The 17836-nt window shown below is 43.3% G+C and overlaps 2 protein-coding genes across 2 annotated transcripts; both read right to left on the bottom strand.

Moving 5' to 3' along the window:
* Positions 1-512: 512 nt before the first annotated feature.
* On the bottom strand, positions 513-3886 carry mfsd5 (major facilitator superfamily domain containing 5). The gene is made up of 2 exons (XM_022741689.1): positions 3760-3886; positions 513-2822 (listed from the first exon to the last, which is right to left on the bottom strand). The coding sequence occupies exon 2, from the start codon at positions 2743-2745 to the stop codon at positions 1297-1299; it is 1449 nt and encodes a 482-aa protein (XP_022597410.1). The 5' UTR covers positions 2746-2822; positions 3760-3886; the 3' UTR covers positions 513-1296.
* Positions 3887-4439: 553 nt separating this feature from the next.
* On the bottom strand, positions 4440-17180 carry LOC111219063 (nuclear receptor subfamily 1 group D member 1-like). Its single transcript, XM_022741644.1, has 8 exons — positions 16555-17180; positions 9964-10269; positions 9776-9864; positions 9532-9676; positions 6665-7242; positions 6380-6565; positions 6001-6211; positions 4440-5864 (listed from the first exon to the last, which is right to left on the bottom strand). Exons 1-8 carry the CDS (start codon positions 16598-16600, stop codon positions 5668-5670), a joined length of 1758 nt encoding a protein of 585 aa, XP_022597365.1. The 5' UTR covers positions 16601-17180; the 3' UTR covers positions 4440-5667.
* Between the last annotated feature and the right edge of the window lie 656 nt (positions 17181-17836).

Below are 17836 nucleotides of genomic sequence, written 5' to 3' on the forward strand. Positions count from 1 at the left end.
TTATGAGGAGAGAAGTCCAGAGAAATCTGGAAATATGGTCTGCAGCAAAAAGTAGGACAGGGGTACTGCAGGGGCTAAAATATTGTGGAATTTCCACATTTAAAATTGGGATCAATGTTAATTAAAAATGTTGTCTGTAAATTTAAATAGTCATCTTGCATTCAAATGACCTAAAACACAAGTGGCCTTTTTCAATAAAGGTGAGAAATTCTTAGCTGTTAACTTTAACCACATTAATTAATCCATACTGTATTTTAAAAAGGATTGATGCAAAATGAGAGTTTAATGCAAAAAGATTTTGTTAATTTTGAACTATATAAATAAATAAATAACATTAGGAAGAACATTTCCCCTTTAAAAATGTGGAAAATTAAAATATCTGCTGTTGTGACATTTTGGATTTTTTGGAAACCCTACCTGATACAACAGAATATCATAAAACATTAATATGTCACAAAATAGAAATTCCAATAAAAGAAAGAAATGTTCATTATGTACAATATGAGCTCTTTTATTTAAAAGTGCAAATAACAGAGATATGTTAAGATAATACAGAGAAAATATCCTGTAGATGGTGCATAAAAAGTATTCATAGTAAAACTGACCTACAGTAGATTGCTCTTTTTAATAAAAAACACAGATGCTGGGAAAAAAAAAAAAACCCATACAGAAATCGAAGTACTGTGCAAGAAGTAGGCTTTTGTACAAACTGACATTCAGATACTGGTCTACATGCTAGTCATGACCTCATTTCTTTGGATACTCATTCAGCTCTCATTAATGTCTCGCATTAATGTCTTTTCATGTTTGCTGCTGAGCATTTCAAAGAAACTTCAGAATTACTTATACCCACGGTGCTACTGAGAGGTGAAATTAATTATATCTTGTCAAACATATCATCCCATCTCCCTATAGGTGTACACACTGAGGCAATAACATGTTATCTGGAACAGTTGATGGAATGATACATGGGTTTTGGACATGGCTGACTAAGTTTTCAGCAATTTGCATGACAAATGAAGGTAGATTTGGCCATGTTCCCAAAGCATCCCCACACAGACAGGATTAATGAAAGTCTCTTTCAACAAGGTAAACATATAAAAATTGAAATTTAATTAAATTTGAATCTACCAAAACACCCCTTTTGGGCTTTGATTCTCTTCACTGATGCAGTTGGCAATTTGTAGACTTCTGACTTCCCTGGTCAAACACACAAAGTTTCTACTTTCATTGACAAAAAACAGGTATAACACATTTCAAACCAGTAAAGCATAGATGGATATGTGGCCCATCTCCTCAGTACATCTCCCCCTCCCCTCTGGTTCCCTCCAGTCTCAGGTCTGTGTCATTTCTCCCCAGGGTGAACAGACTAACAACGGCCATCAAAGCTGCCAGCATCATGATGGCACAGCCTCCAAACATGTGTCTGGTGCCACTGCCACCCTCCCCTCCACCTGTTCCTGATACCTCCCCATGGAGGGCAAGCAGCCCTAGGCAGGCCAGCAGGTTCAGAGGCAGCCGGAACCAGGCCAACACACCAGCCCTCTTCTCCTCTGGGATAACCCTGCCCTGGAGAAAACTGACTGCTGGGAAGTAGAGGCCACAGGCAAGCTCCAGCAGCAGGAAGGCCAGAAAGGATTCATGAGGTCTAGGCTGGCCTGGGGCAGTGGAAAAGGTCAGCATGAATAAGGAGAAGAAAGCCATCAGCACAGCCAAGCATAGCACATGGCCAGGCTGTAGACGGTAGCGAGTGGAGGTGGCTAGGCGGTACAGCAAGGAGCCAGCCATGCTGGCAGCCATCAGGCAAGAAAACACTATTCCTAAAGGAGGCCCATGAGGGTCCAGTACTGGGGTCCACAGGAAAACAAAAATGTAGAGGACACTTTCAAACAGAGCCTGCACTCCACCCAAGAGCATGACTCTCCTGTCGGACATCAGGCAGCGCAGCCCCTCATGGCAGCTGCGTGAGAACCGGGCCTTCGCAGACAATCGGGTCACACCTCCATTTGGAGTGCCAAGGAGAAGTGTCTGTTTGCCCCCTTCAGGACCTCCTTCAGCCTCTTCCTTGCCCCAGTCTGTTAGTACCACCCAACCACAGCACAGCAGGCAGGGGACAGCCAGGAGAAAGGGAGCCACTGGCCCAAGGTGGAGCCACTCAGCCAGCAAGTTAGCCACCAGCCCTGCTCCAACAGCAAGCCCATGGTTCCAGGTAGCGGCTTTGGTGAAGGTGCTGGGGATCCACTCCTTGGGAAAATCATGGACGTCTACATGTCGGTACACGTACCAGGCTTCAAATGAGGTGGTGAGCAGGGATGTGGACAGACCCCCCAGGACACGGCCCACAATCAAAACAAAGTAGTCTCTGGACAGCTTTGTGAGACAGCAAGCAGAGTAGGACAGGCAAAAGAGAAGACATGTTTGTCTGCGGCCCAAGGCTTGAGGGAGCCAGCCTGAAAAAGGAGCAAACAGAACACAGGAAGCCAGGCCACACACATATAAAATGGCTATTTGGGATTCCAGGAAGCTGTAGTGGCGATAAAGTTTGTAGAGGTAAGGACCCTGGAGCCAGTCTGCCCACAAAGCCAAAAGGTATGCCCGGAGGAATATACTCTGGAAGCGACGGAAGGCTGGGTTGGCTACAGCGGTAGGAGTAGACTGAGGTGGGGTGAGGCGGCGTGCTGTGATCTCAAGGCCGACACACAGGGCAAGCAGGAAAATGATGGCAAGATATGTTGTCACCAACATGGTGTCATAAACTGCACTTGAAATCAAACCTGAGGTCTCAGGGCGTTTTCAACTCTTTTCTTTCTGTTTCTCAGCACCTGTGGAGAGACAAGGTGAATAAGTATATACAGGCATAAGAACAATGCTGAAATTAGTGTCTGATTCAGCAATTAGGGGAAACTTAAGGTAAAGAGTGTTCTTAAGTAAAACTTTCAGATTTGTAAAACCTTTAATTTAAAACAATAGAGACTCAAAATAGATCCATAGGTATAATATCTCTTGTATATACTATACAATGGTGGTAATACAACACCTTATAATACAATGTACATTAGTGCAAGTCAGGTGGATGTACTGTAGAGTCGCATAACCCTTGTAAGATCAGATTTATGTGATATACAACCGATGTGATACATAAAGTCCATGTAAGCGGGTTGTGTGAACATTGTACAGACTGATGGCAGCTGGCAAGACTGACTTCCACTAAACCACACTTAGGGTTAGTTTGGATAAGTCCAAAGTGTAATGGCTTTTGATCTAGACCTGGTCTGCGGTCTAGCTGGGAAAGCTTTCCACAACTGCGGCAAGTGTAGTGACAGAGGAGTGTTACATTACTGCTGGATAACTTACGATCACCTTACAAACGATCGAGATAACAGGAGTGCGCCGCAGCTCACAAAACATGATCTTATAACGACTTTGGAAATTTGTCTGACAGTGAAATAGCTTGAAAAGCCGTTTGGTGTGAGGTCGGCAGTAGAGTTAGTTGCTTGACTTGTCAATTTGGTGCTAACGTGGCTAATAAGCTCTACTTTTAGATATTTGGTTACTCAACAAAACGGCATTAACTAGCTATAGAAATATCACTAATTTTAACTGCATTAATACCTTAAATACTGATTAGTGACGTGCTATTGCTATTTAGCTATCGCTAGCCTACAAGCTAACCTGCTACTAAAATAAACCCGTCAGAACTTGCGCCTCTATCCTATTTGTTTTCCACTATACTGTATCATACTGTCTGATATGTCTTACCGTGTGGTGTGACAGCGCTCCCATATTAATGACACGTCGTAGAAAGTAATGACATCAAACTTAACTAGCTAAGTGATAGGGAAGGGTACAGCTAAGGAAGTATGTCTTTAGCAAACAGACCGGTCACTTCCGGTATCCGGCGTATATTATTTCACCACAAGGTGGCATTCCTACTTTGTTTTTTCATTTACAGAGGTAGGAGAGAGTTGTTGCATGTCTCCAGACACCCCGCGTTTCATTGCTAGCAGCTCGTCATTTGAGGTAAGTATGATTTGTAGTTTTTTTTCGTGTTTTCTGATCAAATCGACACAGACGCCAAAAACGTCCAGCTGTGTACAACATAACATAATCGTCATCAACTATGTAGTTTAATGCTGTCTAACCTGGATTTCTTACCTGGATTTCATGCATGGATTTCAATGCAATCACCATTTAAGAGGAGTTTAACATCCACACTCTAACTGCACACAGGGTAGGCTATAAACGTGTGTTAATTGTGATAACTCCAACATAACTTTCAGTTACATTACACATTTTCCCTATCTGCACAGGCCTGACTACTCGGCGCATCTTATAAATGGACACACAAAAGAACAACACACAAGTTGAATAATACATAATTTGAACTTTATATCATTATATCATTTCTATTTAGGAAGAAAGATTTACAAAATGTACAAGATGTGCTCGATCAGCCATAATCAAACAAGCAAACAGTGAGAAGACCAATCAAACAAGATCTCTCACCCAAAAATGTCTCTTGTGTTTGTATGACAAACATTGGGGGCAGAGGAGGGGTGGATGTGGAGTGAGTGCTGGTGATTTCAGGGATTATGCTGGTTGGTTACATCATCTGATAGCAGGAAGTGTGTCTAAGCCGTCTGAGAATCCCCACTACTTATTCTCCTGTGAAAAGCCCCATTGGCATGGCCAAACCCCCATCTAGTACAGGAAGGTCAGTACATTCTTCTTCACACCGAACTCATCTGTCCGATCCATTATATATATCAGTTCAGTCATTGATACATAACATTGGGGTAAAATAATATTTACAGCAACAAAAATCAACAAAGGAACTACAAAACCCAACATGCATGGAGCAACTCCATCTGTCCAGATGTGATACAATATACGCAGACACAATGTTTTTGTGAAATCATAGAAAATACCATTGACTAATGAAGTTGGCATGTTGAAACCCAAGGTGTGTCAAATGTTATCTGGAAGATTAGTCAAAATTGTGCACAAGTGACACATTAAAATAGTGGTCTCATTCCAGTGCTAATGCAGATGGCATGTTTGTGAAACAGTGATACACAATTACCTTAAAATTTCAGATTTTGCTATGTATTATATACAGGTTCCCTTTCTCTTAAACACAAACTGACATGAAGTCAATCATCACTAATGGTCCCTAAGTAATAACTGTTTAAATCTATGATATCCGTCTCAGCTGCAGCTTAGTGATGGCCTGTTTATACTGTATGATTTAAGGAATAAACAGAAGTGAACTGGCTTTTATTCTTAAGTATGCTGGATAATGAACAAATGCACAAATGATCTGTCCAAAAGGGTAATAGTAACTCTACAGAATTATTTATTTTTTTACTGGAACATTGTCTTTCAAGAGGTGTTGAGGTTTAAGTGTATACATGAGTTTGTATGTGTATGCTCATTTGTCCCAAAGCATTGCATGAAGATTAATAGTGAATCAAAAGTAGGCTTACCACTGCCCTCATTTATCCTTTTGAGAAACACTCCTCAGATTGCAATATTCCTTGTTCCTCAATTTTAAAGGAGGTCGTGCCCTCGGAAGATAATGTGTGTGTGTGTGCGCGCGCGCGTGCGTCGTACTGTATATGTTGTGTAAAATAGTTTGTCTGTGTGCTCTGTGAACAAGTGGCCTGCTCAAGGGTCAATGCGAAAGGCCAAAAGTTTGTCGGAGTGCAGATTGTTGAGGGTGCGCAGGTCCGGCAGGCGCAGGAGGAGTTTGGGGAAGAGGGCGGTGTCATCTGGACGACGTTGGGTAATCAGTGACCGTAGGGCACGAATCAGACCCTCTTGGAGCTGCTCTACAGCCCACATGTCCGAGATCCCAGAACGGTCTGAGGAGCACAGAGGATGCCAGTGTGAGTTGTTGACAGACACAGTTAATACATAATTAGCTCATTAATGTGTCACTGCTCTGCAGCTTTTGCCACAGTTTTACTTCTCATTAAGTAAAGTGTGCCCCTCTCTCACCTGCAGAGACCAGCACCACAGCCATGAAGAGAGCCATTTCATCAGGCTCTAGCCTCAGGGAACCCAACTTCTCACTGAACTCAAACATTGCGTCCAGCAGGGAACCCATGCCCAAAGCCCGCAGGGTAGACAGGGGGTAAGTTTGGCCATTTAGAAAGGTCACCGTACGCTCCTCAGCATTGAACAATGTGCAGAATCTCACCATCAGAACCTAAACACACAAGTGATGAGAGAAAAAAGAGGAGGAACGCAAAGATTAGTTTGAGATAAATACTTACACCAACAATATTAACATATAACATTTGAACTCATAAGGAAGGAGTCACAAATTCTGCATTTCTTACTAGCAATATTAATCATTTGAAATACATGTCATTACCTGGAAGGTGCCTGATTTGAGCAGCATGACCTGGTCTTGTTGGCTAAGCTCTTGAAATCCTGGGATGCCCTTTGCAAACTCTACAACCTCCTTGACAGCAGGAGTGAAACAATGAGAGAATGATTCCCATATCTCTTGACTCGTACGCTCTACCCCTGATACAGGGCACGCATTGAGAGGACAGGCCTTAAAGAAAGACAAAAGACATAGAAATAATGAAAAATGATTGATCAAACAAGACAACATGGGACTTTTAATCTAATTTAGTATGCTCCCTGCACTTACCAGCACTTTAGCTCCCTGAGCTAACTTCCATGGGCAGGAGGGCTGATTTGTGGCACTTCCTGCGTTGCGAAAACTGTTATGATCGGCAGAGCTGCCCCTTTGAGGTGTTGTTCCATTAGACTGGTGATGGTTCTGGTTTGTTGACACTAAGTAGGTGTAGCGATTGTTATCCACATTGTGGAATGTAGGTTGGTTGTCATTAGGGACAACTGGGCATAGAGTGGCAGGGGCAACAGGGCAAGACTGATAACTCTGGGCGGAGTTGGGGTGAGATGAGACTTGAGGGAAATTGGCATCCTGAGAAAAGGGAGATGTGTTTTTGTTGGTGGTGATGTTAGCCCTCTTGGCTACTCTCTCCTGGCTGCTGGTGTTGCTGCTGGTGAAGATGTCACGGTAGGCTCTGGAGATGGCCCCAATGGCCTCTTTTGAGTTGCCATCTTCTGGGCTGGGGGGAGCATCCCTCACCGAAGATGAGTCCATGTCCATGGCGGCCGACTCATTTAGACTGTTCATGTAGCTCTGCATCTCATCCAGAAGTCGCTGCTTCTCTCTCTTAGGGATGCGGCCAAAACGTACAGCTATGGAAGACACAAACAGTGAGAACAGATCAGCCTCCAGTCACTGTGACAACTTCGACATTTTTGTGATTTTTTTTAAGACTAATTTGAGATAAATGTTATATATATAATTTTGCTTGTATAGAATGCTCACTGTCATTCTACATTAACATAAAGATACAAGCACTCGAATGACAACCAAGACAAATTCATATCTTTAAGATCAAGAGGCAGGTGCATTCTTCACATACAGTGTTGCTATTTAGAAAGCACAGGACTGCTAGTGTAAATTATATTGGCTATAATTGAAAGCTAACCATGGTGAAAAAGTTACTCATTACACCTCCTTATACAGATGCACAGATCAAAAGCACAAACAACTTCTAAAGTTTTGAATGATTTCAAGGAGAATCACACAAGCTGTGAGATGAAAACTCCCCATCCCCCTTCCCACAGTAACCATCAGCTGGAGAGGCTATTTATAGACCCCCTGCTACCATCTGCCTCATCCTCTCCTCTATCCACCCCTGGCTCCTTCCTCTCCCTCTCCCTCCCTCCCTCCATTTGTAAGTAGGGCAGTGGGACAACGTGAGCGTGATGTCACTGGCACTTGGATCATAAGAGGGAGAAGGATGAGAGAGGTGGGCTTGAAGAGCATAAATGAGCTTAGGAGAGAGTAGTGAGTAAGTGTAGACTGATGTGAGAGACGGTGATACATTGAAAGTGAGAGTGTGTCTGTGTGTGTGTGGGGGAGGTGTGTGTGTGTGTGTGTGCAAGTTGGAGTTAGATGAAGCAGAAAAGTTGATCTGGTACAGCTTCAAAGATTTTTGTGGGTATAGTGTACATGATTTTTTTTTGTTGTTGAGTGGAGCAGAAAATTTATATGGCAGCATAATATTTGTAAAACAATGTACAGTTTTCCCTTGTGTTAAATATAACCACTTTACATAAAAACATATCATGTTGGGTCAAATGAGGCAATTTACTTTACCCAGTAATATGCACAGTAGATATTATGTATGTTACCAAATATACAGTACTCTGTTTTCTGCCAGCATAGCATGAGATTAATCCCTTTCATCATGGTTAAAAAGAGGCAAAAGCGGACTAATGAGCTGTTGTCCTAAAAATGTTGCTCTGGTTAGAAGAAGAAAAGTGTGCCGTCATGCCAACTGACTTAAATATTTGCCTATATTATAGAGCCAAAGTCACACAGCTGCCTGGTGTGAAATCAGGGTGTACTATTTATTGTGGGCTGCAGGCAGTTGCATGCGGTTTTCCTGTTTTTGTAATGGTTGAAACAGAGCAAAAAGGGGTTTCTAGGTTGTGGTCCCTAACGCTTTCTAAAATCTACCCGATGAGGGTCAATTTGACTGTTCGTTCTCTTGTTTAGTTGCATTTTGACACCCTATTTTCTCTCTCAACCAAAAGTGTCAAGCACATGCAGAAATAACACTAACCTCTTTACTAGATTAGGCAATGCAGGGTACCGGAGGGTGGAGATAAGCAGAAACCATACTGAGAGGCAGAAGACAGGAAAACTACACCAAGTAGGTCATGATGTATGAGTACACTACAGGCCAAATTCTGCATTGTTTTTCTAGGTCAGCGCTGCTGTTTTCTTAATCTATGATCATAGGTGATCAATCAATGTTCAGCTATCAGTGCTAAAACTAGGCTGATAAATTCTGTCACAACAACTGGCTGTTTTTTTTTTTTTTGCATCCCTTGCTTAATTGTTGCCCCTATCCCTCATTAATTGCAGTAAGATGTTATATGGGCAGATACAAGGTAATCAAGTTGACCCTGTTCCAATTTCCTAAAATAATTCCTGTGTTTGCTGCAGTTTTCTAGATGATAGATAGCTTCGGGGACTTCAAGGCTCCTCTTCTCATAAATCATTGTCTGAGGGGGAGATGTAAGAGAGCTGAGGGGACATGGAGGAGGAGGGGCTGAACTGAACAAGAGTTTAGAGGTAACAGTACTGTGGGAAGATGCTGCAAAGGGCAGGGGAAAGACACTGAGAAACTTAAGAGAGTGATACAAGGCCAGATGGAAATCTTTGGTAGTGCAGACACAGTAGAAGGGCAAGGCAGGTGCAGGTCTGCTGATCGAGTGAGTGCCTGAGCTACTGGCACGATGACCTCAAAAGACTTTCCGCATTAAATTTTTCACACAGACCTACATATCAGTGCTGCTCTTCTTTCTGGCTGCCCATTTCCCTGCTGCTTTGGCTAATCAGGGCACTGTGGTATTCTGGCAGAACTACACGAGGGTCTCTCTCATTAAAAATGTGTCAGGATGTCTCACCATCTCTTGACATGCCAACAGAGAGGCATTTCTTGAAGCGGCAGTGCTGGCAACGGTTTCGGTTCATGCGCATGATCAGACAGTTCTCATTCTTCACACACATCTTGTAGTTGATGTTCTGCTGGATGCTGCGGCGGAAGAAACCCTGAAACATAAATATATATGCATATATTAGATTAAACTGGTGTACCAAGAGCAACACATTGTTTAGTTGTTCCACAAAGTTTGTGTGATCAGGACTTACCTTGCAACCTTCACATGCATGCACTCCATAGTGGAAGCCAGATGCTATGTCCCCGCAGACTTTGCAAAGCAGGACCATTCCACCTGTTTCTGAGGAAGGGCAAAAAGACAGTTAGATAAGCTGCAAAAACTTACATCAAGGGATAAAAAATAAATCTTTATGCATATTGACAGTGAGGAAACACTAACTGGTGAAAGTTCCCGGGAAACCGCACGGCCTCTTTCCTGCGATGGGGTGTGCGTAGGTATGCTGTGGAGTGGCTGCTACCGAGGGGCTGCTGTAGACCTCTGGGAACTGGAATATCAGTTTGGAGGATGGGGTGGTGCACCCAGCTGCCCTCTGTTTCAGTGGCCCAATCTCTGTTAAGGTAACCTCCTCTGGAGATGAGGGCTGGGAGTGCGAAGAGGGTGACTGCGTCTGGTACCCACTGGAAGGACTGCCAGGGCTGGGACTGGCACTGCCAGAGGAACCTGCATACAAGATGACTCCACCTCCTGCAGACATGGGGAAGATTGGAAGACGTCAGACCTCTGAGCTGAGATTTCAGATTCTATTTGAGCTCCTAATTAAAGCATATAATTAAAGCATACATCATCATTCAGATATCGATAAGAAGTGGCATTCATTTTTGTATGCCATATATGTAGACTACTGTAAATTATTGGCTGAATTCATCATTTATAAACGTATCATAAAATTAAGCTGGCCATCAATATCTCCTTAGAAACCGTTCAGCTGCTCTACAACGTTGGATGTGATGTGATGTAATGTTGCACAACCTCTGGGCAGCAGAGAACAGCTCCGAGAATTTGCAGCGTCGTTGCCTCATCCTGAGTGTAATAGGCGTAATGGTGCGCTCAAGCGGATAAAGTGGGCGCTAAAAATACTGCTGGTAGCACAGCAACAAAGCAGGCAGGCTTCCTCTGGAAGCACCAACGAAGCGCTGCTTTCTGTTAATAATTCCTGTCTCATGCCAATGCAGTATTTATATGGGCACCATATAGATATGTGGATTTTTTTTCCCGTTCAGCTGTGTGTTTACGTTTTCTTCCCTGAAGTTTCGCTTTCCTCTCTCTCTCTCTCTCTCTCTCTCTCTCTCTCTCTCTCGCTCTCTCTCTCTCTCGCGCGCGCATTTCTAGTCATGCGTTGTGGATGAGCTGAGACACGGCCTCACGTGTCTGCGGGGTCTGCTGCCTCCTCCGCTCCAATAATAGCCTCGCTCCCCTGGCACCGTGCCCAGCGCCAGCTAACAGCACGACACCTGACCGCCGCCTCACATGCATGGGCTCCTGACACGGTTACTGGCCGAACCAAATCCGCAGTCCCGTGTTGAAATATACAACAATCTGAAGTCAGAGCTGTGTTTATAAACATACGCTGACTGGGAAGCTACCCGGGCATGAGATGGCACAAAGTCTCAGCCACTGCTGTTCATGCGCCACCATCAGTTGGAGAATGTGAGTCACGTTTTTGCAATGGAAAAGCCTCAACTGTAGGCTATGACTGGACTGCTGTAATAATGTAACTCAGTGTACAGTAGAGTCCAGCAGAGAGATGCTCAGAATGACAAATTATATGCAAACTGAGGCAAGCATTCAAAGTAACAGAAACAAATATGGGCCCAATTTAAAACTTCCTTCATGATTGGCTTACACATGCAACATAGGATTTAACAAACATCCGAAATACATATGGTATAGTGGTTAAGCCAACTCTGCCTTGTTTGTGGAAAATCATGCATAAGTGCAGCAGGCTGGTCCCTGTGTTGCTGTGTCGCCCTTTGCTGCACAAAGTATTTGTTTAGCTCAAATGTTTTGATAATCCCTCAACCAGCACGTGTTGGTGGATTTGTTGACTCATGCCAGAGCCATAGACAGAACCAGCAGACACAAGTCTGAGCCTCACCTCTTCCTGAGCTTACATGTAGACAGTGGTGGCCCAGCCCCCACTCAAACACATTGCTTGTCCACCTGAAGACTCACATGTAGCCTACAGTGTTTATGAATGACCCCGAGAGCCACTGTGCTGTAAACACTGTCAATTAACAATCCGTTTTACAGCCTGCTTTCCAGTAGTGATGGGCGGGTACCAAAACTATCACCTGCATGTATCAAGGTTAATACAGTTCCAATCTACAATGAAAACATTGCAGAAAGCTTCAACTGATTAGGTGTTAGGCAGCATTACTGTTTATATTTGTGTTTTTATTGGCAGCCTGTAACATCAACCAACTTCTATACTGAACTGTTAGGAGATATATTATATTATTATATGCAGTTCCTCTTATTTCCATATAAAAACATTCAAATTTGTTGTTAGTGAAATATGTTGGTAACTATAGGTGACTATCCTGCTGGTCAGCAGCCACATGCAGGCTGTTGCAGCTACATCAAACTTCACATGGTTTTCTTGGAGGATTTTATATCTTCTATGGGATTTCCCACACAGACCAAACAGGATTGCCATGCACACTGTCACAGAGTGCACAAGACAGTTACAATTTAGGTCACAGCAGACAGCATTAATTGTGGAGTCAATCAGTCCTCAGTGCCCATTTTAAGCTTAGCCTACCCGTGCAAGCACTAATCTGCCTGGGACTGGAGGCAGGCAGAGAAACGTGAGCAGTGAGCAGTTCACAGGCACAACAGCTCCTCTCTTCTTTTCTCTCTTTTTCTCTCTCGTCCTTTATCTTTCACTTTCACTGGTTCACTGAAATGCAGGACATGGAGAGACAGCCACAGATAGCCTACAGTTAAAGTGACCATAGTGTATGCCTGCCCTTGTGGTGTAGGGTTTATAAAAACATGGGCTATAGGATGGATTCCTGAGAGCAAAAAAGTGTTCATTATGCTATGCCAGTACATATGTATGGCCAATAAAAAGAAACATAGTGCTACTGAACACAACCAGTCTGTGAGCACTACTTGGGTGTTTGCAGTAGACTTCATTAACTCAGACTGTAAGTAGGTCAATATCACAGGAACTTGATCAAATTGTGTCCATGTGCCTCCAGCATCTCTCCAGACTGGTGCTGCATCAAGCTCTGGCTCAAGCAGTTATCAGGACAGACTGTGTTAGATTGTTACAGTCGATAGTCATAATTTATAAATGGCAGACTGTGATTTAAAATCAGTACTTAAATACGCTGGGTGTCATGGTTGTTGTGGCTGAATTGGTCTGGCACTCACTCTGTGTCAAACACGGACTGAAAACATCCGTTTCAAGGTTATGCGATTTTATCAGGAGCAGAGTTTCAGCCTCTCAGAGATTTAATCCGCTATCTGTTTCAGCGCAGCGGATGAGAGGAGAGATGTTATGTTTAACAGCAGAGTCACGTTCCAGCTGAAACACACCCTGGGCGTATGTGTGCCCTGAGCCGATGGGCTCGGGACAGATGTTGCAGAGTCAAAACTGAGTCAGCTTCAACCACACTGCAAGGTCTCTGATCCAAGGGAGGGAGGGGGCGGTTGATTTCAATACAAGCAAACGGCGCATGAGGCGGGCAAACGTGACGAGAGAGAGAGAGAGAGAGAAAAGTTAATGCTTGAAATCGCTGACCCACTGACCAAGCTCTCCCTCACCATCACCGCAGGCGGCATCAACACAGAGGCGTCCGTGAGAGCGGGGAAGCAGCGGGAGGCGGGAGGCGGGCCCGGCTATCTCACGCGTCGCACGCGGCTCTGCAAGGGAAGCCACGTGAGGAGGCTTTTGACGGAGCTTTCACTGGGAAGACATGAAGCTGCAGCTCCTGCCAGGAGCCAGAGCTCCTACAGTCCGCCAGGGGCTTATAATTGAAGAGCCAAATTAAATAGACCAGCATGTTATGCGCCGGGGTGGTCTGAGTGTGCACCACCAGCAGCACCGTCTGCACTGTCAGCTAGGCGCTTTATAAACAGTAGGGTGAAATTTATGTGTCAGCATGTGGCCAGACCCAAGTTTATATACTGAAGAACTGCACAAGATCATAAAATTCTTCTAAAACCACCTAATTTCAGGTGAATTACAGGCTGGTACATTTTGTGGCCTATACAGTTAAGTTGTTTTCTTCAGTCTGTTTTGGTAATGATACAGTTAAATGTATTGGAATAGGGGAGAAGGAGTTCAGTTGTAACACAGATCAGTTGTACCACTCAGTTTCTCCCATTCAGAAACTCAGTGATGTCAGTAAACCCTGTTCTGCATGTCCTGTTTGCAATCCAGGAAAAAGACACATTCATATTTTTGTGGACTCACATGTCTGTCTTTTTTAATACCTTCATTGCCCATATATTTTGGAGATGCTAGAGTTTTTGATGATAAGTGTGGTTATCTTATACTACACAGCTTGTAATATAGATTATAATATCATGGCTGACTTTATGGAGTTATGAATTTTGTTGTTGGCAACACTTGATCCTTACTGATGGGTTTTTTCCTGAAATTTTTTGTCAGCGATGTAAACTTGGAAACCATAGTAATGACGGTTTCCAATTGATGGCGAGGAATGGCCTGGAGTTAGGGGTCTGTGTACTTTAATCATGCTGAGAATAATGCAGAAAAGCTCCACCAAGGGAGTGTCAGTGGAAGTTTTAGTGAAAAAACAAAGTGCATGAAGTTACGTAGTGGTCAGTGGGGAAAGTCTGTTTTTACTATACGAGCACCATTTCACAACCAAATGTGACCTACTCTAATAGCATACTAATACAATTATAGTGTTACTGAGAAAAATGTTGGTGTCAAGGAAGACTAAATATTTGCAGTGTTACAACACCGTATTACAACTGACCTTTAACGTGAGGTCAAGGTTGTACAAGTCAGTTTGGATTCTGGCAAATATTCCATAATGCATGTGTGAAGATGGACTGTACATTTTCAGATATTAGCTGGACTGACTTTTGGCTTGCCAACATTTGCAATGATATAAACAATGTTACAAGTGACCCTAGCCTCCCCTGCTTTATGTTTATAAGAGTCAGTGGAAATACATAATAGGCCTATACTGTTATGGCAGTATTTATCTGCATATGATCTACTTGGGCCCATTTTGTATGTTATATGGCATATAAGACATGCAGCTCCCCCACGCCCTCAACCCAATCATCTCTACACACACACACTCACACACACACACTCTCATTTTATCTGCTGGACTTTATGAGCCTTAGAGCCCACCACTGCAGCCATATATTTGCCAGGTTATGATGAAGTTTATGAGCTTTGTTTAGATCACACTGAACTCATGAGTAAAATGAAGCCATGCGCATTCCAGTAAGCTTATTGAAATATTAATGGTCAGTGAACCCAGTTCAAGGTGGTCACTTACATTTAGACCAATGAGAGGAAGAAAAAGTGACACAACACTTACAGAAATTTGAAAAATGCACTGTAAATAAAAGCAATAAAAATACACAAATAAACAGTTGAATAAACAAATAAAAACGGGCCGTTGCCAACTGGACACACACACACACACACACACACACACACACACACACACACACACAATCACCAAACACTAATAAAACACCAACACTACAGCTAATACTACAGCTATTATCTCTGATTACACATTTAACTGCCTCGCGTGTTCGCTGAAAAACACTGGCCCACTTTATCAACATAAATAGAAAGTCATAACCCGGTGAGTGGTTTTAGTGTTGTGTTGTGTTCAGATTAGAGTAACATGTTGACGGAGCACAGGGTGCGCCCGTCACCTGTGCTGGAACGTGACCGTCGCTGTTGTAAATGATTCACCGTCAATTAACAGAGGAAAACAGAGAGCATGTGCACCTTTGGCTGACCTCGAGAAAACGCTGCCTAATACCACTTAACGGATGTGAGTCCTGCCGTTATCAACTTTTATACTGCTGCCACTTCAGTGATGGCTTTGATAAAACACACAAACACGCCCTTAACGCCAGAGTTTCCTTGTTTTCCCCCGTGAGATGATAGCGGGTCGGTGCGCAGTTAAAGTTGTGCTTCTGACAGATTATGATCACAGTGACAGCCAGTGTACTGTAGCTCCACGTGAGTTTGTTTTCATGATGAGAAACAGGAAGTGGACAGCCTCACTACAGCCATATGGCGCGGTTCGCTGACAGTAGAGCTGCAGTCCGGGCGCTGCGTTTTGACGTTTAAACGCAGTGCAGCAACTTTTTGACAACTTTGCGCAAAAATGTTGCGGTTTACACTTCTATCAAACACAGAAACAAGCTGAAGGGACTAAATCTAAGAGCAGCGAACTCGTGCATGTAAACCTAATATTCCCAAACAGTGATAAAAGCTATAAAGTTACTCAGCTCAGTAATTAGTTCATTCTAAAAAATTGCATGCAAAAGTGATGTTTCGTGCTCTTACTGATGCATGTGATACATGAAACAACATAATTACCAGTTATGCACATATTTGAAAACAATGCATTTTGAGCTTTGAGGGGTGGTTTACAAAACCATTCAAATATTAGAATGAACATTAGAAATTCTGCTTTGCGTTACATTAATTAAAGATGTATTATATTATATTAGATAGATAGATAGATAGATAGATAGATAGATAGATAGATAGATAGATAATACTTTATTTATCTCCAAGGGGAAGGTTTAGGGTTAAAATCAAATTTAAGTTTTAATGATAAATAAAAATAATGTTAGGCAGCGCTCAATTGCTTTAGCCATTTGGTATCAACATGAATAAAAGAATGAGCCGTTAATCAGGTTTGACACTTACTTCATAATCATCATTGCTATCATAATGGAGCGGTTGCTGCATGCAAGTTAACATCATGTTAAAATGAATCTTACCGCCACCAGGGCTGTTGTCCATGTCTCTTGTTGATGTCGATGACATAAAATGAACTTGAAGACAGACGTCAGTGAATGTCACTAGACTGGAGCAAAAGTCTTTTGAATACAGGTGAGAAAGTCAAGAAACAGCTTTGTGTAAAACACCTGCTCCATGGAGCGCAAAAAAAAATTTGGGAAGCAGTGATGGAAACGCGTCCAGTGCGCGTGAAGTTGTTCCCAGTAAAGTGTAGGCAGGTGTCTCTCTCAGTGCTCAGTTCGTTTCTGACAGAGGTGTGTCAGACAGGCAGGACTCCCCAAAGATACCTGGATGCCCTCTGCGCTCTGGATACTGCGCCTCAGCTCGAGCGCATGCGATGTTGCACGAGCGAAGATTAAACGATTCTCATGAATTCCAAGAAAGTAGAGTCAGCATATCCGTGAACGGAGTGTCAGGCATGACATACACACCCACTGATACAAACACCCACATCAATCACGTTTGCAGGTGAGTTGGAAATGTGACCGCCTTTCCGTTCTCCAACTTGTGTTGTGTCTGTTTGTGTGGGATTTGGCTCACTCTTTGTATCTGGCTGAGTCCTTTCTCTCCCTCTCTCTCCTTCACGCTTTTGTGCATTTTCATTGGCGGGGATCTAGAGCTGAGGGGAGTTTGATGCGCTTATTCGACCGTGGTATGTGTTCAGTAAAGCCACGCTACATGTGCGCTCTGCATGTGCCGGCGAGAGCGCTGCCCTACTGATACACATTTTATGCAAAATACGGAGCGTGTGGTGCGAAGGGATGGAGAGATTGGTGGATGAAGCACATGGACAATAGGCGTGGCTCACCGTGACTGCTTGTTCTGTGACAAGCAGCGCTGCAAACGGATGGTAAACACTGAGACATGCCAAACATCGGGTAAGTGCCAAGTTTAAAGCCCATGTGCCAAAGGAAACTGTAGATGCGCAACTGGACCTGTGACCCGCCAACAACACGCTACTGGAGTAAACCCTAAACACTCAACTGAGGTTGAAATTCCGCTTACTAAAAAACGTAAATCTTTTTTTATTTTTTATATATATATATATATATTTCTGACTGATTATTTTTCGCGTTAAAAAAACTCGGTCTCCTCTGAGGGGGAAGTCAACTTTCACTTAAAAAAGCAAACAAGCTTAGTCCTATGTTCAAATTTAGTTTTTAACATTCAGTCAGCAACAAACTGTCGCCTGACTGAACCTGCAGGACCAACCTACACACAGCTTGAGGAAAGCGCCTCCCAGTGGCAAACCAAGGCACTGAC

This window comes from Seriola dumerili, unplaced genomic scaffold, assembly GCF_002260705.1.
Source record: "Seriola dumerili isolate Sdu_G_001 unplaced genomic scaffold, Sdu_1.0 BDQW01000056.1, whole genome shotgun sequence".
NCBI lineage: Eukaryota > Metazoa > Chordata > Actinopteri > Carangiformes > Carangidae > Seriola > Seriola dumerili.